At 38.2% G+C, this 21056-nt stretch overlaps 1 protein-coding gene across 1 annotated transcript in view; it reads right to left on the reverse strand.

Annotated features, from left to right (window-relative positions):
* The window catches only part of tmeff1 (transmembrane protein with EGF like and two follistatin like domains 1), a 139395-nt gene that overhangs the window by 24810 nt on the left and 93529 nt on the right, over positions 1-21056 (reverse strand). The window contains exons 6-8 of the mRNA NM_001100268.3: positions 4440-4588; positions 3470-3535; positions 193-316 (exon numbers count right to left, since the gene is read on the reverse strand). Of these exons, the coding sequence (NP_001093738.2) occupies positions 193-316; positions 3470-3535; positions 4440-4588 (339 nt within the window). The remainder of the gene's footprint in view (positions 1-192; positions 317-3469; positions 3536-4439; positions 4589-21056) is intronic.

Consider the following 21056-nt stretch of genomic DNA (forward strand, 5'->3'; position numbering starts at 1 on the left):
CCAACTCTGGTTTTGGATACTTATATATATACATATATGTATTTATTGTATTTATTTATTATATCACTCATCCTCCCTGTGTGTAATTTTGTATTCTGTAAGACTGTACAGCGCTGCGTACCCTTGTGGCGCTTTATAAATAAAGTTATACATACATATATACATACATACATTCTATATCTAATAACTTACCGACATGATGCTTTCTGAGTTGAATAGCTCAGTTCACATTTTCCATGAACACAATAGCCATTGTAGTTCTCAGAACATGGAATATAATTTCCCATGAAATCTCCTTCCCTCTGATCAGTGGAATCTTTTGACACAAAAGGAAAAAAAGTAGTTCAGATGATTTGACAAACTGCTTGTTACAGAAAAGCTTTTAGTTCTATAAACAAATTTCTCAAAAAAAAAAAATAGGCCCTTGGGTATAGGAAAGAATGGGGCAACTTGTTTCATTTTATTATGATTTACAGCAATGAAGGGCAATGCCATATAATAAGATTTATAGTATGTTCCCACTGTTTTTCTTACTTGCCCATAATGAATGTTATTTCTCTCTACAGGATCCTATGAGAATGGCATTAGAATGTAGAAGAAATGTCAAAGTGGGGATATACAATATTCAACACAGTTTAAAATGTTAAATTCAACATCTAACAACATTTTTGCAGGGCAGTGCTTTGTGTTCTACTGTGAATCAGTAGAAAGTCATCACTTTCTGTGGCTGTGCAGGTAAAGTGGTCTGTATGCTTGGATGGAAGGTCACACCTTGTCATATTGTGTATAGGCTACTCAGCACCAAAAGCTGCAACATTATACTTTCTCCTGTTCTGTGCAACAATATATAATAATGTTGGTGTTAAAGTAGGTAATAATAAAAAAAATATTGGGCTGCTCTAAAAGGGTCTGTTCATCTTAAAGAAACAGTAACACCAAAAAATTAATATGTTTCAAAGTAATTAAAATACAATGCACTGTTACACTGCTTCAGAAAGACTTCTACAGGTCTAACTAAGGTCTATTGGTCTTAGTGAAGTCGTTTGCATATGGATAGAAAACTGCCTACAGGATTGGGTACAAAGGGTGGTTCTTAATGGTAAATTCTCTACTTGGAGTAAGGTTCTCAGTGTGGTCCCTCAGGGTTCTGTACTGGGTCCACTTTTGTTTAAATTGTTTATAAATGACTTAGGGGAGGGTATTATAAGTAATGTATTAATGTTTGCAGATGACACAAAACTCTGCAGACCAGTCAATTCTATCCAGGATGTGGCATCCTTGCGGCAAAAAACTGGCAATCTGGGCAGCTAAGTAGCAGGTGACATTTAATGTGGATAAATGTAAGGTCATGCACCTGGGATATAAAAATATGCAAGCCACTTATACACTTAATGGGACTGCACTAGGCAAATCCATAATGGAGAAGAACCTTGGAGTCTTTGTAGATAGTAAACTTGGCTGTAGCAAGCAATGCCAGGCAGCAGCTGCAAGGGCAAACAAGGTTTTGAGCTTTATTAAAAGGGGCATAGATTCACAGGGGCATGGGGGTGTTATTCTTCCCCTTTAGAAAGCGCTGGTAAGGCCCCATTTAGAATATGCTGTTCAGTTTTGGTCTTGAGTGCTCAAACGGGACATTATTGGATTAGAGAGGGTCCAGAGAAGGGCAACTAAGCTGGTAAAGGGTATGGAAAGTCTCAGTTATGAAGAAAGACTGGCCAAGTTGGGTCTGTTTACACTGAAGAAGAGGCACTTTAGAGGTGACATGATAACTATGTATAAATATATAAGGGGATCATATAATAACCTCTCTAATGCTTTATTTATCAGTAGGTCCTTCCAACTGACACCGTTTAAATATCCAGAAAGGATTTTTTACTGCTAGAGCTGTGAAGTTGTAGAATTTCTTCCCTGAATCAGTCAGTTGATACATTATATAGCTTTAAGAAGGGGCTGGATAGCTTTTTAGCAAGGCCTTCTACTTGTGCCTGCACCTGAATGAATGGAATACGCTCGGGTTCAGGCACATGTAGCCGATATATGCAAATAAACGCGAGACTTTGCATTCTCATGCGTTTTTTTGGGTATATCGGCTACATGTGCCTGCACCCGAGCATATCTCATTCATTCAGGTGCAGGCACAAGTAGAAGGCGTAGGGCTGTATTTTCGCCAAGCGTTTTTCCACTTACCGAAAATATCAGCCCTACGCCACGTCTGCCATCAGCCTAAAAATAGAACGCTGTAGAAGAATGTTCTCTTTTAATAAAATCAAGTCAGAGAGGGTGTCACCTCTATCTCCCATGACTGTCACTCACACCAAAGTCTAAACAGTCATGAGGTAATTTTGCATGACATTAATGTAGATAATGGTCTGTAAGAAAATATACCATATACCTGGAACATTATGACCTAGAATTTGGTTCCCTGGTTTTAACAATCCTATTTATATAAGCAGAATGGTAAAATGCCTGCTTAAATGTTAAAATTTACTTAATGGAATGTCATTATCAGAAATAAACAACTTAATTAACATTTCATTATTATACCATTATTAAAATACTGTTTGTTTTCTGCCACATTCAAGGTTTAGAGTTTTTGCTTCTAAATTCAATGCTTTGGTTTATGTTTTATAACTCTTTCGCTCTCCCTGTTAAATTTGTCAGGCATATCTCCAAACAGCTTTGCAGTTGTTCATATAACAAATAATTGTTCCCAATTCTCTTGTGGGAGAGTGACTTTGAACCCTTGAGTGTACATCTAGAATGTCTGCCATAAAGCAGACAGAAACTATGTTGTTTTGCCAGGAAACAAAGACAACATTACTTTGCACAATATTACACACCCATACCTCCCAACATTTGGAAAACGGAAAGAGAGAGAAAAATAAATGGGACGCAGCAAATTTTTGACCACGCCTATTTTTGTGACCACACCCCTTAAATACCACTTCTTTTTTGATTACATTTGGCAGGTATTTAAAGTTTGAACACATTTCTGGGGGTTTTGGGGTCCTGTTTTATGTTATTACAGTTTTGCTGAAAAAGGTGAAATTGCCCTTTAAGCTGTGAGTTCCCCTTTGAGACCTGTTTAGCTTATTAGTTACAATTGTATCTCAGTGGGGGGGGGGGGGCTTTTTACCTTTCTGGGCTCTCTGCCAAAAAGTACACTTATTTAATTAAAAGTGAGAAACAGTGTATCTAAGTGCAGGTGACGCTCGTTAAGATTTCTTGGCTCTCTGCCAAAAGCTACTTTTAATTAAATTTGTATCTTTTTTAGCTTCAGTGCAGGAGATCAAAAGGAAATGAGGGACTTTTCAGTAAGAATCCGGGTCTGCGGGTTGAGCTGTCAAGAGAGACTGTCCTGCGAAAATCGGGACAGTTGGGAGGTATGTGCACCACAAATTATAATGATAAACCAAACCTCAGTATGTTGTATATGTATGTATATAAATATATATAATTAACTATTTACCTTTCACCTCGGGTCGGTTTTGTATGCCTTCATCTTTCTTACCCATTATGCTTGTTTCATCTGTTTCTAAAAGAATAAGAAAACAGAAGCCAAAGCTGCAAATATCCTTTATTTATAGCACTTTCAGTTTGAAAAGAAACACATACTCCTATGAAGGAGCTTTGTTTTTTTGGGGGTGGGGGGAGGCTCTCACTCATATTGCCTGACATTGTTTCCAAAGAGAGCTAGTCAAAGCCAAATGGTGAGAAAGGCATCTATGCTTACCAGCTGTTCCTGAATATCAGGCCATTATTAGAAATTGTCATTTTGCATGTATTATTTAAACTTCATATCCTTTTTTGGCTTAAAAGGACTGATTTTGTAGCAGATGCGTATATTCGAAATTACATTAAATAAAATAAAAATTGTATCAGAATACTCCCTCACAATCCACTCTACTATATTGAAATAATAGAATCAAAACAAGGGTTAAAGAACCTATTGTAAATGTAAAAATAATCCATACCTACCAGATTTACTTTAAAATGCTCTCTATTCAGCAGGTACACTCTTCAGTGAAATGATTTCAAGAAAGAACCCCAGCAAAACAGTTAACTTTTATAAAGGTAACAGAGGAAAAATCACCAACTCACCTCAATAGGGAGTAAATTTTGAAAATGATAGAATCAAAACAAGGGTTAAAGAACCTATTGTAAGTGTAAAAAGAATTCATACCTACCAGATTTACTTTATAATGCTCTCTATTCAACAGGTACATTCTTCAGTGAATTGATTTTAAGAAAGAACCCCAGCAAAATATTTAACTTTTATAAAGGTAACAGAGGAAAAATCACCAACTCACTTCAATGGGAGTGAATTTTTTTTAAAACAAAATTTTTTTTAAAACTAATATACATGTTCGTTAGCTAGAATTTACTTTTGTCTTAATGTGGAATTTAAAGGAAATGCTAAGATTAATATGTTTTCCTACCTATACAGCTCCGCAGATGCTTTACATCAATCTGTTCTTGCCTGAGACATGATGCTTCCCGTACCAGACAAGGGTTGGAGTAGGAACTACCATCAGTGGCACAAACAGGGTTAAAGTTATGTCCACTGCAGTCAATATTACAGACGCACCTATTAAGACAGAAAAAAATACGATTACTACAATATCAGAAATGTACAAGCCCTTTACAGGTTACTTGACAGATTCAGAAACTGCAATTTCTTAACCATCAGGTTTTGGTTCACAGGGGGTGCCAATCTGTTTCAGGCCAGCAATGACTGAATAATGAATGCTATTAGCTTTCATGCACTTAGTACAGCTGCCACATTGCGATTAAACCCCTAACACTTGAGTCATATGCTTTACCATACCAACTGTGCGTCCCTGCAGGGTTTTCATAAACAAATGCAGGTGGATCAGTCATTTGTTCAACCACCAACATTTCACAGATATAACCCCCCCCCCCATCCTTTAGAACACTTTTTTATTTCTCTATATGACATCACTAATACAGGTTAAACGTAATAAATGTTATCACTTGACTTAGGGTTGCTGAGTAATAATTTGTAAATGTCCATGTATCCAAAACAAATAGAAATAGGAAATAATATTTATATAACATATTAAGAGGAAATAAAGAAAACATTTTTAAATGTATTTTTTATACTGACATGTAACCAGTAATGTGCAATATTTCAGCTCCCATGTTGTTGATTTCTTACAAATACAACACCCAGACAACTACTTATATAGATGGGAGAGGGGCTGGGGAGGACTTTGAAACCATTGGTTGATGCAGAAGGCAAGGGACGGATAATTCCTTTTCTTATGGCAAAATTACTATAATGCTATATCGGATTCATGAAAATGTTTGATAAACTGTGCCACATACCTGTACCAGGTAACAACACTTTGGTACTCATTTTAGCCTTTACAAATATTCTAAAATGAGATACACTATTATTAAATACAAGTACAATTTTTATTCTAGTTATTTCACTTTCCATTAAGCAGCAGCTCTTCAGTTGAAATTGCAGCAGCTATCTGATTACTAGGGCCCAATGTAGCAACCAGGCAGTAAACTGAATGAGAAACTAGAAGATTAATAGGAGTGGGCCTATACAAGAAGATAAAAATTAGCGATTCAATTCTAGCTTCACAGAGAAAAAGTGTTTTGGTGGTGGGAGTAGTGGAAGAAGGAGGCAAATTAAAAAATTGTAAAAAAAAATATCAAAAACTGAAGACCAACTGAAGAGTTGCTAAGAATAAGACTATATCATACTAAATGTTTTTAGTGAATTATCTTTTAAGGTTTCATATCAGCAAATGTTTGAGAACAATCACAGTTAAAAAAGTTGGCACATATGAAGGCTCATGTATTATCATGACCCTTATGCATCTTTCTCCTGGCTCAAGGAGTAGTGATCATGGGTACTATATGAAAAGGACTCTTGTGTGCTCCTGAATGCTGTACTCTGTGCCTTGTTAGCTAAGGTGCTACTCACGCAAGGCCAAGGGCCTGAGTGAACTTTGCACTGCAGTATTAACTAGAAAGGAAAGTTTGAGAACAAACTTCATGTTGGGTTGAAAAATGTGAAGTCACTGAATGAAATCTGATCCGTTGTTGGCCCCGCCCACTTTTTCTAACCAAGGACCCCAGTTATATAGTATAAACCACTGTGCAAAGTTTGGGGATCCTGGTTTTAATAGTGTCTGAATGGCAGCAATTTAAATTTCCCCACTGAAAGTCAATGAGTGACATCTGATTGGTGGAACTGCAGTTACCCAGTGACTAACTCTGCAAAGTTTATGGACCCTAGGATTAATAGTTAAAGAACGGCAGCAGTTTAAATTTAAACCAATAAAAGTCAATAGGTAAATTGTGATTGGTGATTGGTGTTTGGTGGGTGTGCCCACTTTTTCTAACCTTGAGTCAAAGTCACCCAGTGACAAACAGTGGGCACCCTGGCATAAACAGTGTGATAAAGGCAGCATTTTAAATTTAAACACAAAAAAATTCAATAGGTGAAGTCTGATTGGTTGTTGGTGGCTCCACCCACTTTTTAAAACATAAAAATGCAGTCCCCTAGTGACCCTGGTGTTAATACTGTAAGAATGGCAGCAGGCAGAATTTCCCCATTGAAAATCAATAGTTAAAATCTGAATGACTAACTGTGAACCGCAGATAAGTGGTGAATAGCTCTGCAAAGTTTGGGGACCTTATTATTAATATTTAAAGAATGGCAGCAGTTTAAATTTGAACATATGAAGTCTATAGGTGAAATCTGATTGGCTGTTGTTGGCCCCACCCAGTTTTCTAAACTTGAAACATAGTCACCCAGTGACAAACTGTGCAAAGTTTGGGGACCCTGACATTAAACATGTGAGAATGGCAGCAGTTAATTTTCCCCACTGAAAACAATGAAAGAAATGTGATTGGCTTTTGGTGGCCCCGTCCACTTTTTCTAACCTTGAGTACAAAGTCACCCAGTAACTGACTGTACAAAGTTTGGGAACCCTGGCATCAAACCAATAAAATTCAATTGGTGAAATCTGATTGGCTGTTGGTGGCTCTGCCCAGTTTTCAAAACTAAAACTGCAGTCCCCTAGTGACCAACTGTGAAAAGTTTGGGGACCCTGGTGTTAATACTGTGAGAATGGCAGCAGGTTGAATTTCCCTATTGAAAGCCAATAGGTAAAATCCGATTGGCTGTTGGTGGCTCTGCCCACTTTTTCTAACCTTGAGTTGCAGTTACCTGATGCCTAACCCTGCAAAGTTTGGAGCCCCGGTGTAATTACTGTGAAAATGGCAGCAGCCAAATCAAGAATGGCAGCCAAATCAAGGTAAAATCTGATTGGCTGTTTACAGATCCGCCCACTTTTGGGTATCCAACAATCATCATATTTTCATTCAGGCTGACCCCATGACTATGTGATTCAATTTGGGGAGTGTAGTCTCAAAGCTGTAAGATTGGCAGCAGTTTCAATTTCCCCATTAAAGTCAATGGGTGAAATCTGATTGGCTGTTGTTGGCCGCTCCCACTTTGGGGTCATTCAATAAATGTCGCTGTTTCATTCGGGGGGAGGGATCGATTAGAAAAGCACAAGCAACCTGATCCAGTATAGGGCAAAGAAGTGTGGAAAGTTTGGGTGTTGTACCCCTAAAACTGTAGCATTATAGAAGTAGCATTTAAAAAAATGGGGGGGGCTAAGAAGAAGAAGTGGAAGAATAAGCTGAAGTCGAAGAACAGTATGTTGGGTTTTTTAACCCAACATAATAAGCTTAAGATCACTTACCCAACCAAAAAAATTTAACTTTCTCTGAATCGTCCTCTGAGCAATTTTGCAATTCACACTAGTATTCTTTTTTAGAGGTTTCTGAGAAATAAGCAGTTTTAGACAGTTTTAGACTGATAATACAAGGCTTTGGTCTCAGCTGCTCTCTTTGAAGGTCAGAGTGTCAGCGAACCAACAGCTACAGTGGCGTAAATATAGATGAAGCAGACCCTGCGGTCATGGGGGGGGGGGGCTGCTTCTTCTATAGCTGCTTGAATCAGGCAAGTTATGTGTGCCTTCTGCACATAACTAATCTAACAAATTTTTTTGCAGGGGGACCCGGCTGCTTCGGTGAACACCGCTGAACTGTCACTTCTTCCACAGGAGTGAGGAGTGAGGCTAAAAAGCTTGTTTAACACCACAAATATCTTAGAAACTACTAGAAATAGCAGTGGCCAGAGTACCACAGAACATCTGCATCAATTCATTTTTTGGGTTTAGTTCCTTTTTAAATAACCTTTATAATCTGATTTGTTTGTTGAGAAAGAACAATACAGAAAATTAATGTCTGGGTAACATTTTTTCCTAATTACCAATGTCATAGAGCACAATATGAATCGATGAAACATAGCATTCACTTTCCAAATTAGTATTGTATGTATACAATCCCACTGTCTTAAAATTTAATAAATTCTTAGCTGGCAAATGAATGTCTTGTGTGCAGTACTGTAGCTATGTTTCCTTTCGGTTCATTTCTGTCAAAATAAACTACTTCAAGGTCCTAACCCTTTAAGCAAAGACAATACAGAAAATCCATTACTGCAGCAACACCATGATTTCAAACATTATGATTAATGGAATTTTTGGTAAACAAAGCAAATGCAGCTTTTCAGGCACAGAATGCTCAGTCAGTACAAATAAATTCAGGTAAATGTAACTATGTAATTTTGAAACATAGACTTTGAAAGCAGATAAAAACTATTTGTGCCTATTAAGACTGTCCATTTCCTCACTGCTTGGATCAAAACAACATTACTGTAATACTTGGGACCTTTTCCCAACTGGCCTGGCCTTTGGATCTTAACCCACAGGGTGCCAGAATATGTTTTAACCTACTCATCCTTAAAGAGGTTATTCACCTTCCCTTATTGCTACCCATAAAATGATAATGTTTCACTAAACCTGCTAATCTATGTTGAACGCAGATTATGCCTCTATTTAGCAGAATACACAATTTAACACATACTATTATAGCTGCAATCACAGAAAATCTTCAAGGGGGCAGATCGTTTATCCTTCATGCAGAGAGCGTCCTGACGTCAGAGATTCTGCTTTTCCCTTACTATGCTCCCCCCCACTCCCCAACATTTGTATCTGATTGTTTGTAGGAGAGATGCTCCCTGCTAGATCTATCTGATCATTTACATCAAAAAGCCAATTGGTGAAACACCGTGCTCCCCTCCTCCCTCACAGCAGCATCAGCATCCTGAACCTTAGGTAAGCTAGTAGTCTCTTTTACTTCCATATAATTTAATGAACCTGTAGGGACCCATAGGGTTAAGCTCCCTATGGCTTTACCCCTACTTCTTCACAATCTTTACTGTTATTGGGCAGAGCCCTTATACTCAGGTTCAGTTATGTAACTGTATTCCCTATAGGTTTATACAGGTTGACCACTCCCCCTGCAGACTGATATAGTGTCTGGCAGGAGGGTGTGACTTCCTCTTTTGGCTGCATGCTGTGTCCCAAGCAGAGCTCCATCTGAGCCTGGGTGCAGCTAGGCCCCAGTAACACTACTGGAACAACTAAAGTCAGGGACAGGGCCCCGTGAATGAGAACAAGTAAGCACAGCAGATTATTTAATAGCACTCTCTAGGAGAAGTGAGCATAGTCAGCTTTATCTAGAAAGGGCAGCCATTAGCCCCCCCCCACAGGAGACACTAAGGGGCTGATTTACTAACCCACGAACGGGTCGAAATGAGTCCGATTGCGTTTTTTTCGTAAAGATCGGTATTTTGCGATTTTTTCGTATTTTTTGCGATTTTTTCGGCGTCTTTACGAATTTTTCGTTACCAATACGATTTTTGCGTAAAAACGCGAGTTTTTCGTAGCCTTTACGAAAGTTGCGTAAAATCTTGCGATTTTTCCGTAGCGTTAAAACTTACGCGAAAAGTTGCGCCTTTTTCGTAGTGTTAAAACTTAAAAGGTGCAAAGTTTCACGTAAGTTTTAACGCTACGAAAAAAGCGCAACTTTTTGCGCAAGTTTTAACGCTACGGAAAAATCGCAAGATTTTACGCAACTTTCGTAATGGCTACGAAAAACTCGCGTTTTTACGCAAAAATCGTATTGGTAACGAAAAATTCGTAAAGACGCCAAAAAAATCGCAAAACATACGAAAAAGTCGCAAAATGTTCGTTTTCAAGTCGGAACTTTTCCAATTCGGGTCGGATTCGTGGGTTAGTAAATCAGCCCCTAAGGGTTTAGCCTACCCCAGGCTCTGTATGCTTTGCTGTAGGGACCACAGTTAAGACAAAGGATTCAGGCAGTACTTACCCCTGAACCACCGTTGGCTGGAAGGGATCCGTTCCAGTAAAGGGCATCCATCTTGGGCTCTCAGCTAATACCTCTGCACTTCTCCATGTTGGGCTAAACTGTTCCTAAAGGTCACAACTGCTATTTACCAATGTGACATTCTATATCTACTGCTTGTGAGTATATGACAACCTGGCATAACATCTGTGTCTTGGACAATAAATCTGTATTATAGTTTACCATAAGAATCCTCTGGTGTCCATTTATACTATCTGCACCACACAACCTCCGCTAGTTGTAGTTCAACTACACCCTCGCTCCATAGTAAATCTCCCACTTAGCGGAGGCCCATGCCTAAGTATTAAGGGTCACATGTAACACATGCTCTACACTACGCTACTAGCCTGGATTTGCCTTATTTAAGTCAAACAAGTGTTACAAACCAATCAGAGGAGAGCACTCAAAATAGCAAATAAAGAGTGGACATGCGCAGTAGATTTTTAAAGGAGAAGGGAAGGTAAAAATCACTGGGGGGTGTCAAATGTTAGGACTGGTGCTCCTGTTATGAGAAAACCACACCAGCCTGGGGGTAGCTCTGAGCGAGTGTTTCCTCTTCCTTCTTTTTTCTGTGTTCTAAATCCCGGTGCTGGGACATGTGCAGTAGAGTGAAAAAGACAACTTTTTTGTTAAAGTCCAGCTTTTCACTCTACTGCGCAAGCACACAAAGACAAAAGAAAGAAGAGGAGACACTTGATCGCAGGTATCCCGGGCTGGTGTTATTTTCTTCCAATAGGAGCAACCAGCCCATGGTAAAAGGTAAGCAATTATAGTCACTGGGGGGCACCTAACATTTTGGCACCCCCCAGTGACTTAGCCTTTCCTGCCACAGCAACAAACAATAAACCCATCCACATGTATAAATGACATATATACAATGGAAGAAATTACCTCCACACTACATGAGAAACAACAGGAGTTCGTTTTGACCTGGCAACCCTGGGTATCCTACCTATGCATCCATAATAAATTGTAGCGTGATAATAACGATATGACAATGCCACACCGAAATACCTAATACTTACCATATAAGTGCCAGCCAGTTTAAGCCTCAGGGCTCCCTTTCTCCTCTTCTTTTTTTCTTCTTTCCTTCATGGCCTTCCCTTTCCACCCCATAGGTTATTTATGACTTCTCCAGGTGTTCTTTTTCTATATCTGTATCTCTCTTTACTTCAATGATACTTAAGACCACAATATGACTGATTGTGTAAGCGTTCTAACAAATGAAACTGTAACTGTTGACAGGTTATGCCAATAAAGATCTTGTTGAAACACAAAAAAAAAAACCCATCCAGATCACCCCAAATCTAATTTCTATCTTGTTAAAATGTAAAGCTTTACATACATGGTATGAGTCATTAATTTGGGGATGTTATCAGATAGTAGTGGGATGATCTCAGAGCTATTTGGGGGGATGCTGTGTGCGTAAGTGTGCCACCAAAATCTTCCAGTAAAACCCGGAAGTGATGTCACACATACTTCCAGGAGTGATGTCACGCGTATGTACAAAATCGCAGCTCCAAATTCAACAGAGGAGTTTGTGAAACTTTGTGATCCAGGCATGGGAGGCCAAAAATAAAATGACATTGTAGGCCATGCAGGAAATATCAGAAGAAATACCAATGAGTTATTTGTCAGACAGGATTTTCTATCCTGCCAGGTAATTGGAGAGGCCAGCCACATATACAATATACACCTGTATAGAATTTTGAACACAGTTCTATATTGTATATTTAAGGTCTTAGGTCTTTGCTGTTGCTGGCAAAGTGATTAAATTAAACAAATGCACCAGTAAAAACCTGCTCTATTCTATGTTACATCGGTTTTTTTTTTTACCTAGTAAGTTAGGTTGAAAAAAGACGTATGTCCATCACTTTCGACCATAATGCCTATATATAACCTGCCTAACTTCTAGTTGATCCAGGAAGGCAAAAACATTCCTTCCTCATTCCAAGATGGCAATCGGACCAGTCCCTGGATCAACTTGTACTAAGAGCTATCTCCCATAACCCTGTATTCCCTCACTTGCTAAGAAGCCATCCAACCCCTTCCTTAAAGCTATATAATGTTTCAGCCAGCACGACTGATTTGGGGAGGGAATTCCACAACTTCACAGCTCTCACAGTAAAAAAACCTTTCCGAATATTTAAACAGAACCTCCCTTCTCCCATGCTTTTGTGAGTTTCTCATAGAGTATTAACTATTGCAAAAAATCAATCATGATGGTCAATGTGACATAAGAATTCATAAGCCATTCCATTAATACTTCCTTTTATTTTACTTGGTTGTAATAAATGTAATGGGTTATTTGGTATAAGCCATGCCACTAATTGATTCGCATTAAAGCTTTTTCTTTTTTTATAAGGCTACAGATTAAATGCTGGGAAGAGTGTGGGAAGCTGACATTCAAATATGTGCTGTATTTTTCAGGATATCTTTACAGTGGTACAGGTATGGAATCTCTTAGCTGGAAACCCGTTATCCAGAAAGTTCCAAATTACGGAAAGGCCATCCCCCATAGACTCCATTATAAGCAAATAATTCTAATTTTTAAAAATTATTTCCTTTATCCCTATAATAATAGAACAATACCTTGTACTTGATCCCAGCTATGATATAATTAATCCTTATTGAAGGCAAAACAATCCTATTGGGTCTATTCAATATTTAAATGATTTTTCGCAGACTTAAGTCATGGAGATCCAAATTACGGAAAGATCCCTTATCTGGAAAACCTCAGGTCCTGAGCATTCTGGATAACAGATCCCATATTTGTACTGTTTTTTTGTGTAAGTCTTTGTTGTGTCACAGTTAATTAAAAATGTATTTTACAATCTGTCATGAAGGCTTTTGGATTAAAGTACTCAACACATTGTTCCAGTTGTTGAAACTTTAGTGGATTTAGGGCTTCAGTCCAGGATTTAGTTGAAGGTGTTTAGCCAACACAAATTTGAACCCTTAAAGTCACATGAAATGTTGTTCTTAATGATTATCATAATTTTATTATAGAAAAGTAACAGTAATAGCAGGTGTAAAAAAGTAAACCCCAAAGCAGGCATTTGGGATTATTGCTATCTGCTGTTAATAATTTGTAAATATTAATAAGTGGGAAGGGAAAATTCAGTGAGCAGGAGAAGTGGCTTATAGGTAGAATTCTGACTTGTAGATGTTCCTGTTCATTACGGCCTTATGTAGACTAATTTCAATATACATACCTTTTGCTCCCCCTCCTGATTCTGAATCATATTCCCTGTCTGATACCCAGTAGTTGTATTGGACAGCAATGGCATTTAGTAAACACTGGAAAAGGGAAGGATATACTGGTATCTAAAATATGGCAGGGAAAAGTGGTGGTTGTATGTGTCTTAATATTGAATAATAATTACTAAGCTTAGTGACTTTTAAAGTAAGTACACAAAGGATGACTATGCCACAAATACTGTACATTCCTCCCTATATTTAATAATTAATAAATCAGAATAACATTAGACCAGTCTGTCCAAACTCTGCCCATTTTCAGCCCACTTGCATACCTTACAATGGGCCACTTGGTTCGAAGGTGATAGTAGCTCCTATTCTGAGATATGTAATTGGGGTAAAACCATGCACTTCCATAGAGTTCTGAACTGAGTTCAGTTCCTTTTAATGCAGGTCACTGTGGAGAAGATACTACCACCTCTGAACACAGCAGTAGCTCCTGGGTTACCACAGCAGCCTGTATCAGTCCATGCAGTTGTGTCAGAACACAACAACTCAAACTGAACACTGGAAAAGATGTCAAAGTTCAAGTGCTTTTTGAAGCATGGACCTAATGGCATAAGGTGCAACTCACACTGGTGACCACAATGATGCTGCATGCATATTCCATTAACCAACATACAACTTGCACAGCAGCTATCAAAATATTACTATGCTTAATTATTGCATAACACATAAGACTTATTTATACTGTAATATATTTAAGTCTTCCCTTTTATTCTAGAGTGGCTGAACCTTACACTACAGTCACCTTTTTTCAGGACGCAATTTAGGGCTATATATATTTTCATCTTCCTTTCCTATAAATAACGCTGGTATTAAGCATCCTATTTGCCAGCCAGTTTGCATCCCTAACTACTGTCTGCAAACAGCTTTGTCTGTGAGTGTTACAGTCATGGCCATAATTGTTGGCACCCCAGAAATTTTTCCAGAAAATCAAGTATCTCACAGAAAAGTATTGCAGTGACACATGTTTTGCCATACACATGTTTATTCCCTTTGTGTGTATTGGAACAGAACAAAAAAGGGAGGAAAAAACATATGTCAAGGCATGTATTGACATATTAAATAACACATGGCAACATGTGGAAAGATCATAGTGCCCCAAAAAGAATTCTAATAAAACTGGTCAACTAGACAGTAGACTAGGAATTCTTATGCATAAATAAGTCTAGACTTATTAATGGTAACCAGCCTATACTTAATCTGTGCTGGGTTCTGCCAGTAAGCAAGAAACCACAATGAAAGGGGCAGATTGTTATATTATGTAAAAAGTACTTGTGAAAAGATAACACAACTTCTAGATTTAAGGCAATATCTAGTACCAGAAAGAAGGATATGTTATATAGAAATCTAAATTAAATAAAGTTTATGTTAAAGCCAATTTGATACCTAGCAAATATGCAATAAACATGTATTTATAGTAATAAAGTATAAAGAGCCATACATGTAAATTGGTGGGACATGAGTTCTTACCTTATAAGAAGGTAACAACAATTGTAAAGAAAGCAGACATAAATGTGATGGATACAATTAGCAAATTGTGTATCTGTTTGATGGTTAATGTATTTACTGCTATTTTGGAACTGTTACCCTCTGACTCATGTAGGTTAGAGGTCAGGGAAGCAGTTTTGAGCTCATTATATTTTATGTGCACAGTATTGTATCTAAAATTAGGTTTAGAGCAGCCTGTACATAGCTTGACTGAAGCTCTTTAGAGCGAGAATACTTAAAATGAAAAAGGTGTCTGAGTCACTAACCAAATTAAAATTGCATTGGCATCTCATGGACTATAAAAGATATGGATTAAAGGAACAGTAACACTAAAAAATAAAAATGTTTTAAAATAATTAAAATATAATGTACTGTTGCCCTGCACTGGTAAAAGTTGTGTGTTTGCTTCAGAAAGTCTACTGTAGTTAATAGAAATAGCTGTTGTGTAGCCATGGGGGCAGCCATTTAAATTGAAAAAAGGAGAAAAGGCACAGGTTACATAAGAAGATAACAGATAAACTGTGTAGAATACAATGGGAATCTATGCTACTTATCTGTTATCTGCTTAGTAACCTGTGCCTTTTCTCCTTTTTTCAATTTAAATGGCTGCCCCCATGGCTACACAGCAGGGTATTTATATAAACTGTAGTAGTGTTTATGAAGCTAACACACAACTTTTACCAGTGCAGGGCAATAGTACATAATATATTAATTATTTTTATACACTTTCATTTTTTTGTGTTACTGTTCCTTTAATGGAGAACTAAATTGAAAAAATAAAAACTTTAATGCCTAAAGTATTGGGCATTATAAGTACATGTGTTTACCAGCAGCCTGAATCTCAGTGCTCTCCGATGCTTTTCTAGTGCATTTATTTTCTCAGACTCTACACCATATATGTCAAACACAAGGCCCGGGGGCCAAATCCGGCCCACCTGGCTGTTTTATGTGGCCCTTGGTGAGTGTGTCTGACCATCCAGCCTGATCAATTTCCATTTTCCTCACATAGTAACTAAGACTAAGGGGTATATTTATCATGCTGTGTAAAAAGTGGAGCGAAGCATTACCAGTAATGTTGCCCAAGGCATCCAATCAGTAATCAGATTTCAACATTAGCAAAGTATCTATTGGCTGCTATGAGCAACAACACTGGTAATGCCACTTTTTACACATTTTGATAAATATACCCCTTAGTATCTTACTAAGTATATTAATAAAAAATTTGGTCCGCGGCTTAGCCTGTGTTTTAGATTTCGGCCCCCTTATGTGATTGAGTTTGACACCCCTGCTCTACACAGAAGTGACTGACCATCAAAGATAACTCCAACTGAAAGTCGTCTAATAGTCCAAGAGATTACAAATTATACTTGGAGAAAGAAAACACTGCATTTTAGCCATTCCTTATGCCATCTTTGAAACATGGTGGTGGTTGTGTTCTGGTTTGGGCCTGTTTTGCTGCATCTGGGCTTGGATGGCTTGCCAGCAATGAATTCTGAACTGCATGTCAAGAGACAGTGGGTCAGTTAACGATCCACACAGTCGTTCTACCAAGGAATGGTTAAAAAAAAATAAAGTGAATGTTCTGGAATGGCCACGTCAAAGTCCTGACCTTAATCCAATTGAAACGTTGTGGAAAGATCTAAAGCAAGCAGCTCATGTGAGGAAACTCACCAACATCCAAGAGCACAAGGGGGGCACAAGGCGGTCACACCAAATGTGATTTAATTACTTTTGCCACATGCAGATATGTTATTGGATCATTTTTGCAATAAATACATGACCAACTATAATAATTTTTGTTTCCTTTAAAAATAATTTTTGTTTCCTTGTTTCCACTTTTAGGATGGTTTGAAAATCAGATGACGTTTTGGGTCACATTCATATACAAATATAGAACATTTTAAAGGGTTCATAAACTTTCAAGCACCACTGTAAATTCCTCCAAGCCCTGGGCATGAGTGTTAATGTTAAAGGTGTTTTCGGTGTAGTGATGACACCTGGGTCATGTGACTTGCCTGAAGTCATCACTTGACTCTTTTGCACTGCCTGCCATATCTGCTTATTTTCATATTATTCTCCTTTAAGCTCCGGTTAGGTCTCTTCCACCTAAAGCGAAGGCCCATCCTAAGAAAGAGAGTCGCATGTAACAGATGCTCTCATATCACTACTAGCCTGGTTTAACCATATCATAGCCAAAATTGTGCTCTGCTTGAAAGTAGCAGTTACTGTCTTACTGTCTGCATTAGAATGAATTTGGGAGTATGGGCTGAGAAATTAGAACCATTAAAGATTAATTAAATAGATTTTCATTAAATATTTTTTCTTGTCATGACTGGCATTCTATGAAAATGATTTTCAGGCATTGTATCTGCATTCTGAATAATAATTACATATTCACATAAAAAAACAGATCCACAGGACTGCTTACTTGACCATGGAAACTGACACATAGCAGAATACAAGAGTATTGTGAGTGGCATGATAGCTTGGCTCTGGGACAGAAACTGAATTTTGTGAAGATAAAATAAGTTGCTAGCCTCACACTTTAATATGCTTCTTTAAAGGGGATTTAAACCCCAACATTTTTATGCAACAAAGCCACGACAATTCCAAATGCAAAAATATGCCAGCAAAATCTGTCAAGATCATGTAGCATTCAATGGCAGATGTCCCTTTTACAACTGGAAGATCTTCCCTTGCTTCATGGTTTTCATGGCGTTTTTACACTGGCAAAGTAAGGAAAGAGAGGATTTTCATGCGACAAATAGAAAAAGCATTGGTTTCACATTTGTTCCCTACTTTTTTTCTTTCATGCTTTTTCAATTCAAATGTTTTGGTAAATGACTGCCACTCATAGAAATGAGTTTAGTTGTGGTTTTAAAAAAGTATTAAACCATGAAAATCCTCTGCGGACTAGCAATCCCACAACCATCATTGGACTTTCTCCCACATAATGAGATTTAATCTTGGACTTTATCCATTCCCAAAACCTTAGTTTCCTTTTAGGTACTACATTTAATGCTACAGATTTCAAACCCAGCAACTTATTATTAATACCATTGTTCATTCTTTTGTTTGTTTACCCAACTTTTGGAGCAGGTTTTGTTCTTTTTCTTCTCCCTACTCTTTCCCTGTTCTCTCCCTCTGCCACTTTGTTTTTCAAATTCTATCCCTCTGTCATCTTTCCCTTTTTGTTTCTTCTGCCTCTTCCTATCCCTCATTTTCTATTATTATTTATAGAAAAATATATGTTGAATACATTTTCTCTCAAGTTTAGGTTTCAATTTTGCTGATAAAGAAGAATCTGGATCAGCTGTAGGGCTCTATAGGGCCCTATAGATGCAGAGACACTCCAGTCATCCTCATAATATTTACTTTGACCAAGATATTATTTGATGCTGAATCTCTGTAAGCTATACCACCTTGAGAGTCTTTGAATTGATTGCTAATTGTTCTTGTGAATTCCATAAAAAATATAAGTTACAAAAAAGAAACATGAAAATCTGAATGTTAATAATTCTCCCATTTGTAATGTAAATGATCTAGAAAGCAGTATCCACCAGTCCCTTTCTATTGACCCTGGTGGTTTGGACTTTTGAATCTAAGTAGCAGATACCTGTTAATTAAGTAAAAAAACTCTAAAGAAATAATATTGGTAAAATGCTTAGAATAACATTTTCTTTAATTAGGCAAAATGTTACATCCCCTTCAGATGACTTGCAAAAATATGGATTTAGTGTATCCCTAATTTAAAAACATTGTAATTCATTCTGTAGCCTTTACTTCAATACACTGTTTCTTTTTCGGGATAAACTAGCTTTAATATTCATTAAATCAAACTCTACCATAAGCAGGGGAAAAAAATCCAACAAATTAAGGGTAAATCAATACATCACATTTTGGTGTTCACATCTTGTTTTTTTTAAATAACATGTTATCCCTCCAGAAATTATACTTGTTGGTTTTTAATTTCCACTGTATAAGAGCGGAGCAGTAAGAAAGCCTTAAACAGATGTTTGTCATAAAAAAGATGCAAGCAGGGAAAATTAATGTACCAGTGCATGCTAAGTGCTACGTGGAATAAAATGTTTGAATCAAAAATGACAAAATACAAGCTTTTGGCACAAAAAACCCAGAAGAATACACAAAACTATTTTTATTGCTAATATGTTTTCTTCTTCTAAGATAGAGTAAGGATATGTTTTACTCACCATTCAACAAATAAATATCTGCAACATTAAAGGGGGGCATTTATTAATGTTCATATTTTTTTCATGTTTTGTGTTTTTTTGCACTAACATTTATTATATATCAAAAAACTAATACAAAAAGTCACTATCTACCGGCCTGGCGGCGCCGATAGATGCCATGTGGTTTCCCTGTGACGGACCACAGACACACATCCATGTGTGACGTAATCACATCACGCTTTGGCACCAAATTTAAAATAAAAGGACACTCAGCACCTGGGTTCAATGATGATTATAGGTTCCTGTGTGTTCATGGGTGCACTATTATTCCTGATTTACTGATTTCTGGTAGCTGACCTTCCTAATTTGATTCCTGACTACGACTGATAACCGCCCACCATGACCTTCTGCTTGGAAACAGCCACAAACTTTCTGTACACCAGCTTCCTACTTGGTCCCTTCTCCAACCGCAAGGCCCTGACAGCAAGAGCCATGGACCCTACTAAGGGAAGCCTCTTCAGATCTGGAAGGCCTTACGTAACATGGTAACCTGCATGGAGGCTTACGAAGCTCAGCAAGCTTGTATAGGGCAAGTACTGACCCGACTGCAAGTTACCCCACCAGTCTCCAAAAGTCCACCGGCTGCAGAGGTTGAGCCACCCCCCATGGCTACTGTTAAAGAATCTTGTATTCCGCCACCTCTACATTATAGCGGGGATCCTCAGATCTATAGGGGTTTTGTCAACAAGTGCCTCATTCAGTTTGGATTGCAGTCATCACTGAAATGGGCAACCCCTCTTTGGGAAAAGAACTCTCCCCTTGTCAGCAAAGCCAAAGCCTTCCTCAAAACCTTCCAAACAGTTTTTGATGCCCCTATTGGCAGGGGTTGTCTGTTGTTAGTTGAAAGATGACCTTGTTTCTAGAATCCTCCCTGAGCAACTGGAAGATCTGATTTCTCTCAGCGTCAAGGCCGACACCCCCCACAGGTAGTGACAAGCCCCTGTACTATGCTTTGCTATCTGTGACAAAATTTAAAGATCCACAACAGCTTAAAGGAGAAGGAAAGGCTAAGTCACTTGGGTGTGCCAAAATGTTAGGCACCCCCAAGTGACTTTAATCTCTTACTTTTTACCCCGGGCTGGTGCCCCTGTTCAAAGAAAACCTGCAGCGAGCACTTCCTTCTTTCTCTTTCTTCTGCCGGTGAAATCCCTGGGCCGGCACATGCGCAGTAGAGTGAAAAGCCAACTTTCTTGTTAAAGTTCATCTTTTCACTCTACTGCACATGCGCAAGCGCACGAAACAGGAAGAAGGAAGCACTCGGTGCTGTTCTCTCCTAACAGGGGCACCAGCCTGGGGTAAAAGTTAAGTGATTTAAGTCACTTGGGGGTGCCTAACATTTTGGCACCCCCAAGTGACTTAGCCTTTCCTTCTCCTTTAAGATTCCTTCTCTAAATAATAAGTGAGCAGGTAACTGGATAAAATAAGCTTCTGGGTTAAACAGTTTTTCTGCAAAGAAACAAAAAGAAATAAAAAACTGCTTAGCTCAGAGGGGCGAGTTTAATATGGTGGCACAGAATATTATGCCGCAGCACCCGTTCTATTCTAACGGCTGTGCAGACCATTTATTTTAACTTTGTTCTGATTAGGTACAGTATATTAACATACATACTCCACACCACCTGGCGCAGAAAGCCTTACAACTACAACCCACCCATCAACTGTAATCATAGCGCTATGGTAAAGGGGAGCCTAAAACTGTAGGAGGAGAAGCATTTAGAAAATGGGGGGGAT

The sequence above is a fragment of the Xenopus tropicalis genome, chromosome 6 (genome assembly GCF_000004195.4).
Source record: "Xenopus tropicalis strain Nigerian chromosome 6, UCB_Xtro_10.0, whole genome shotgun sequence".
In the NCBI taxonomy this organism is placed as follows: Eukaryota; Metazoa; Chordata; class Amphibia; order Anura; family Pipidae; genus Xenopus; species Xenopus tropicalis.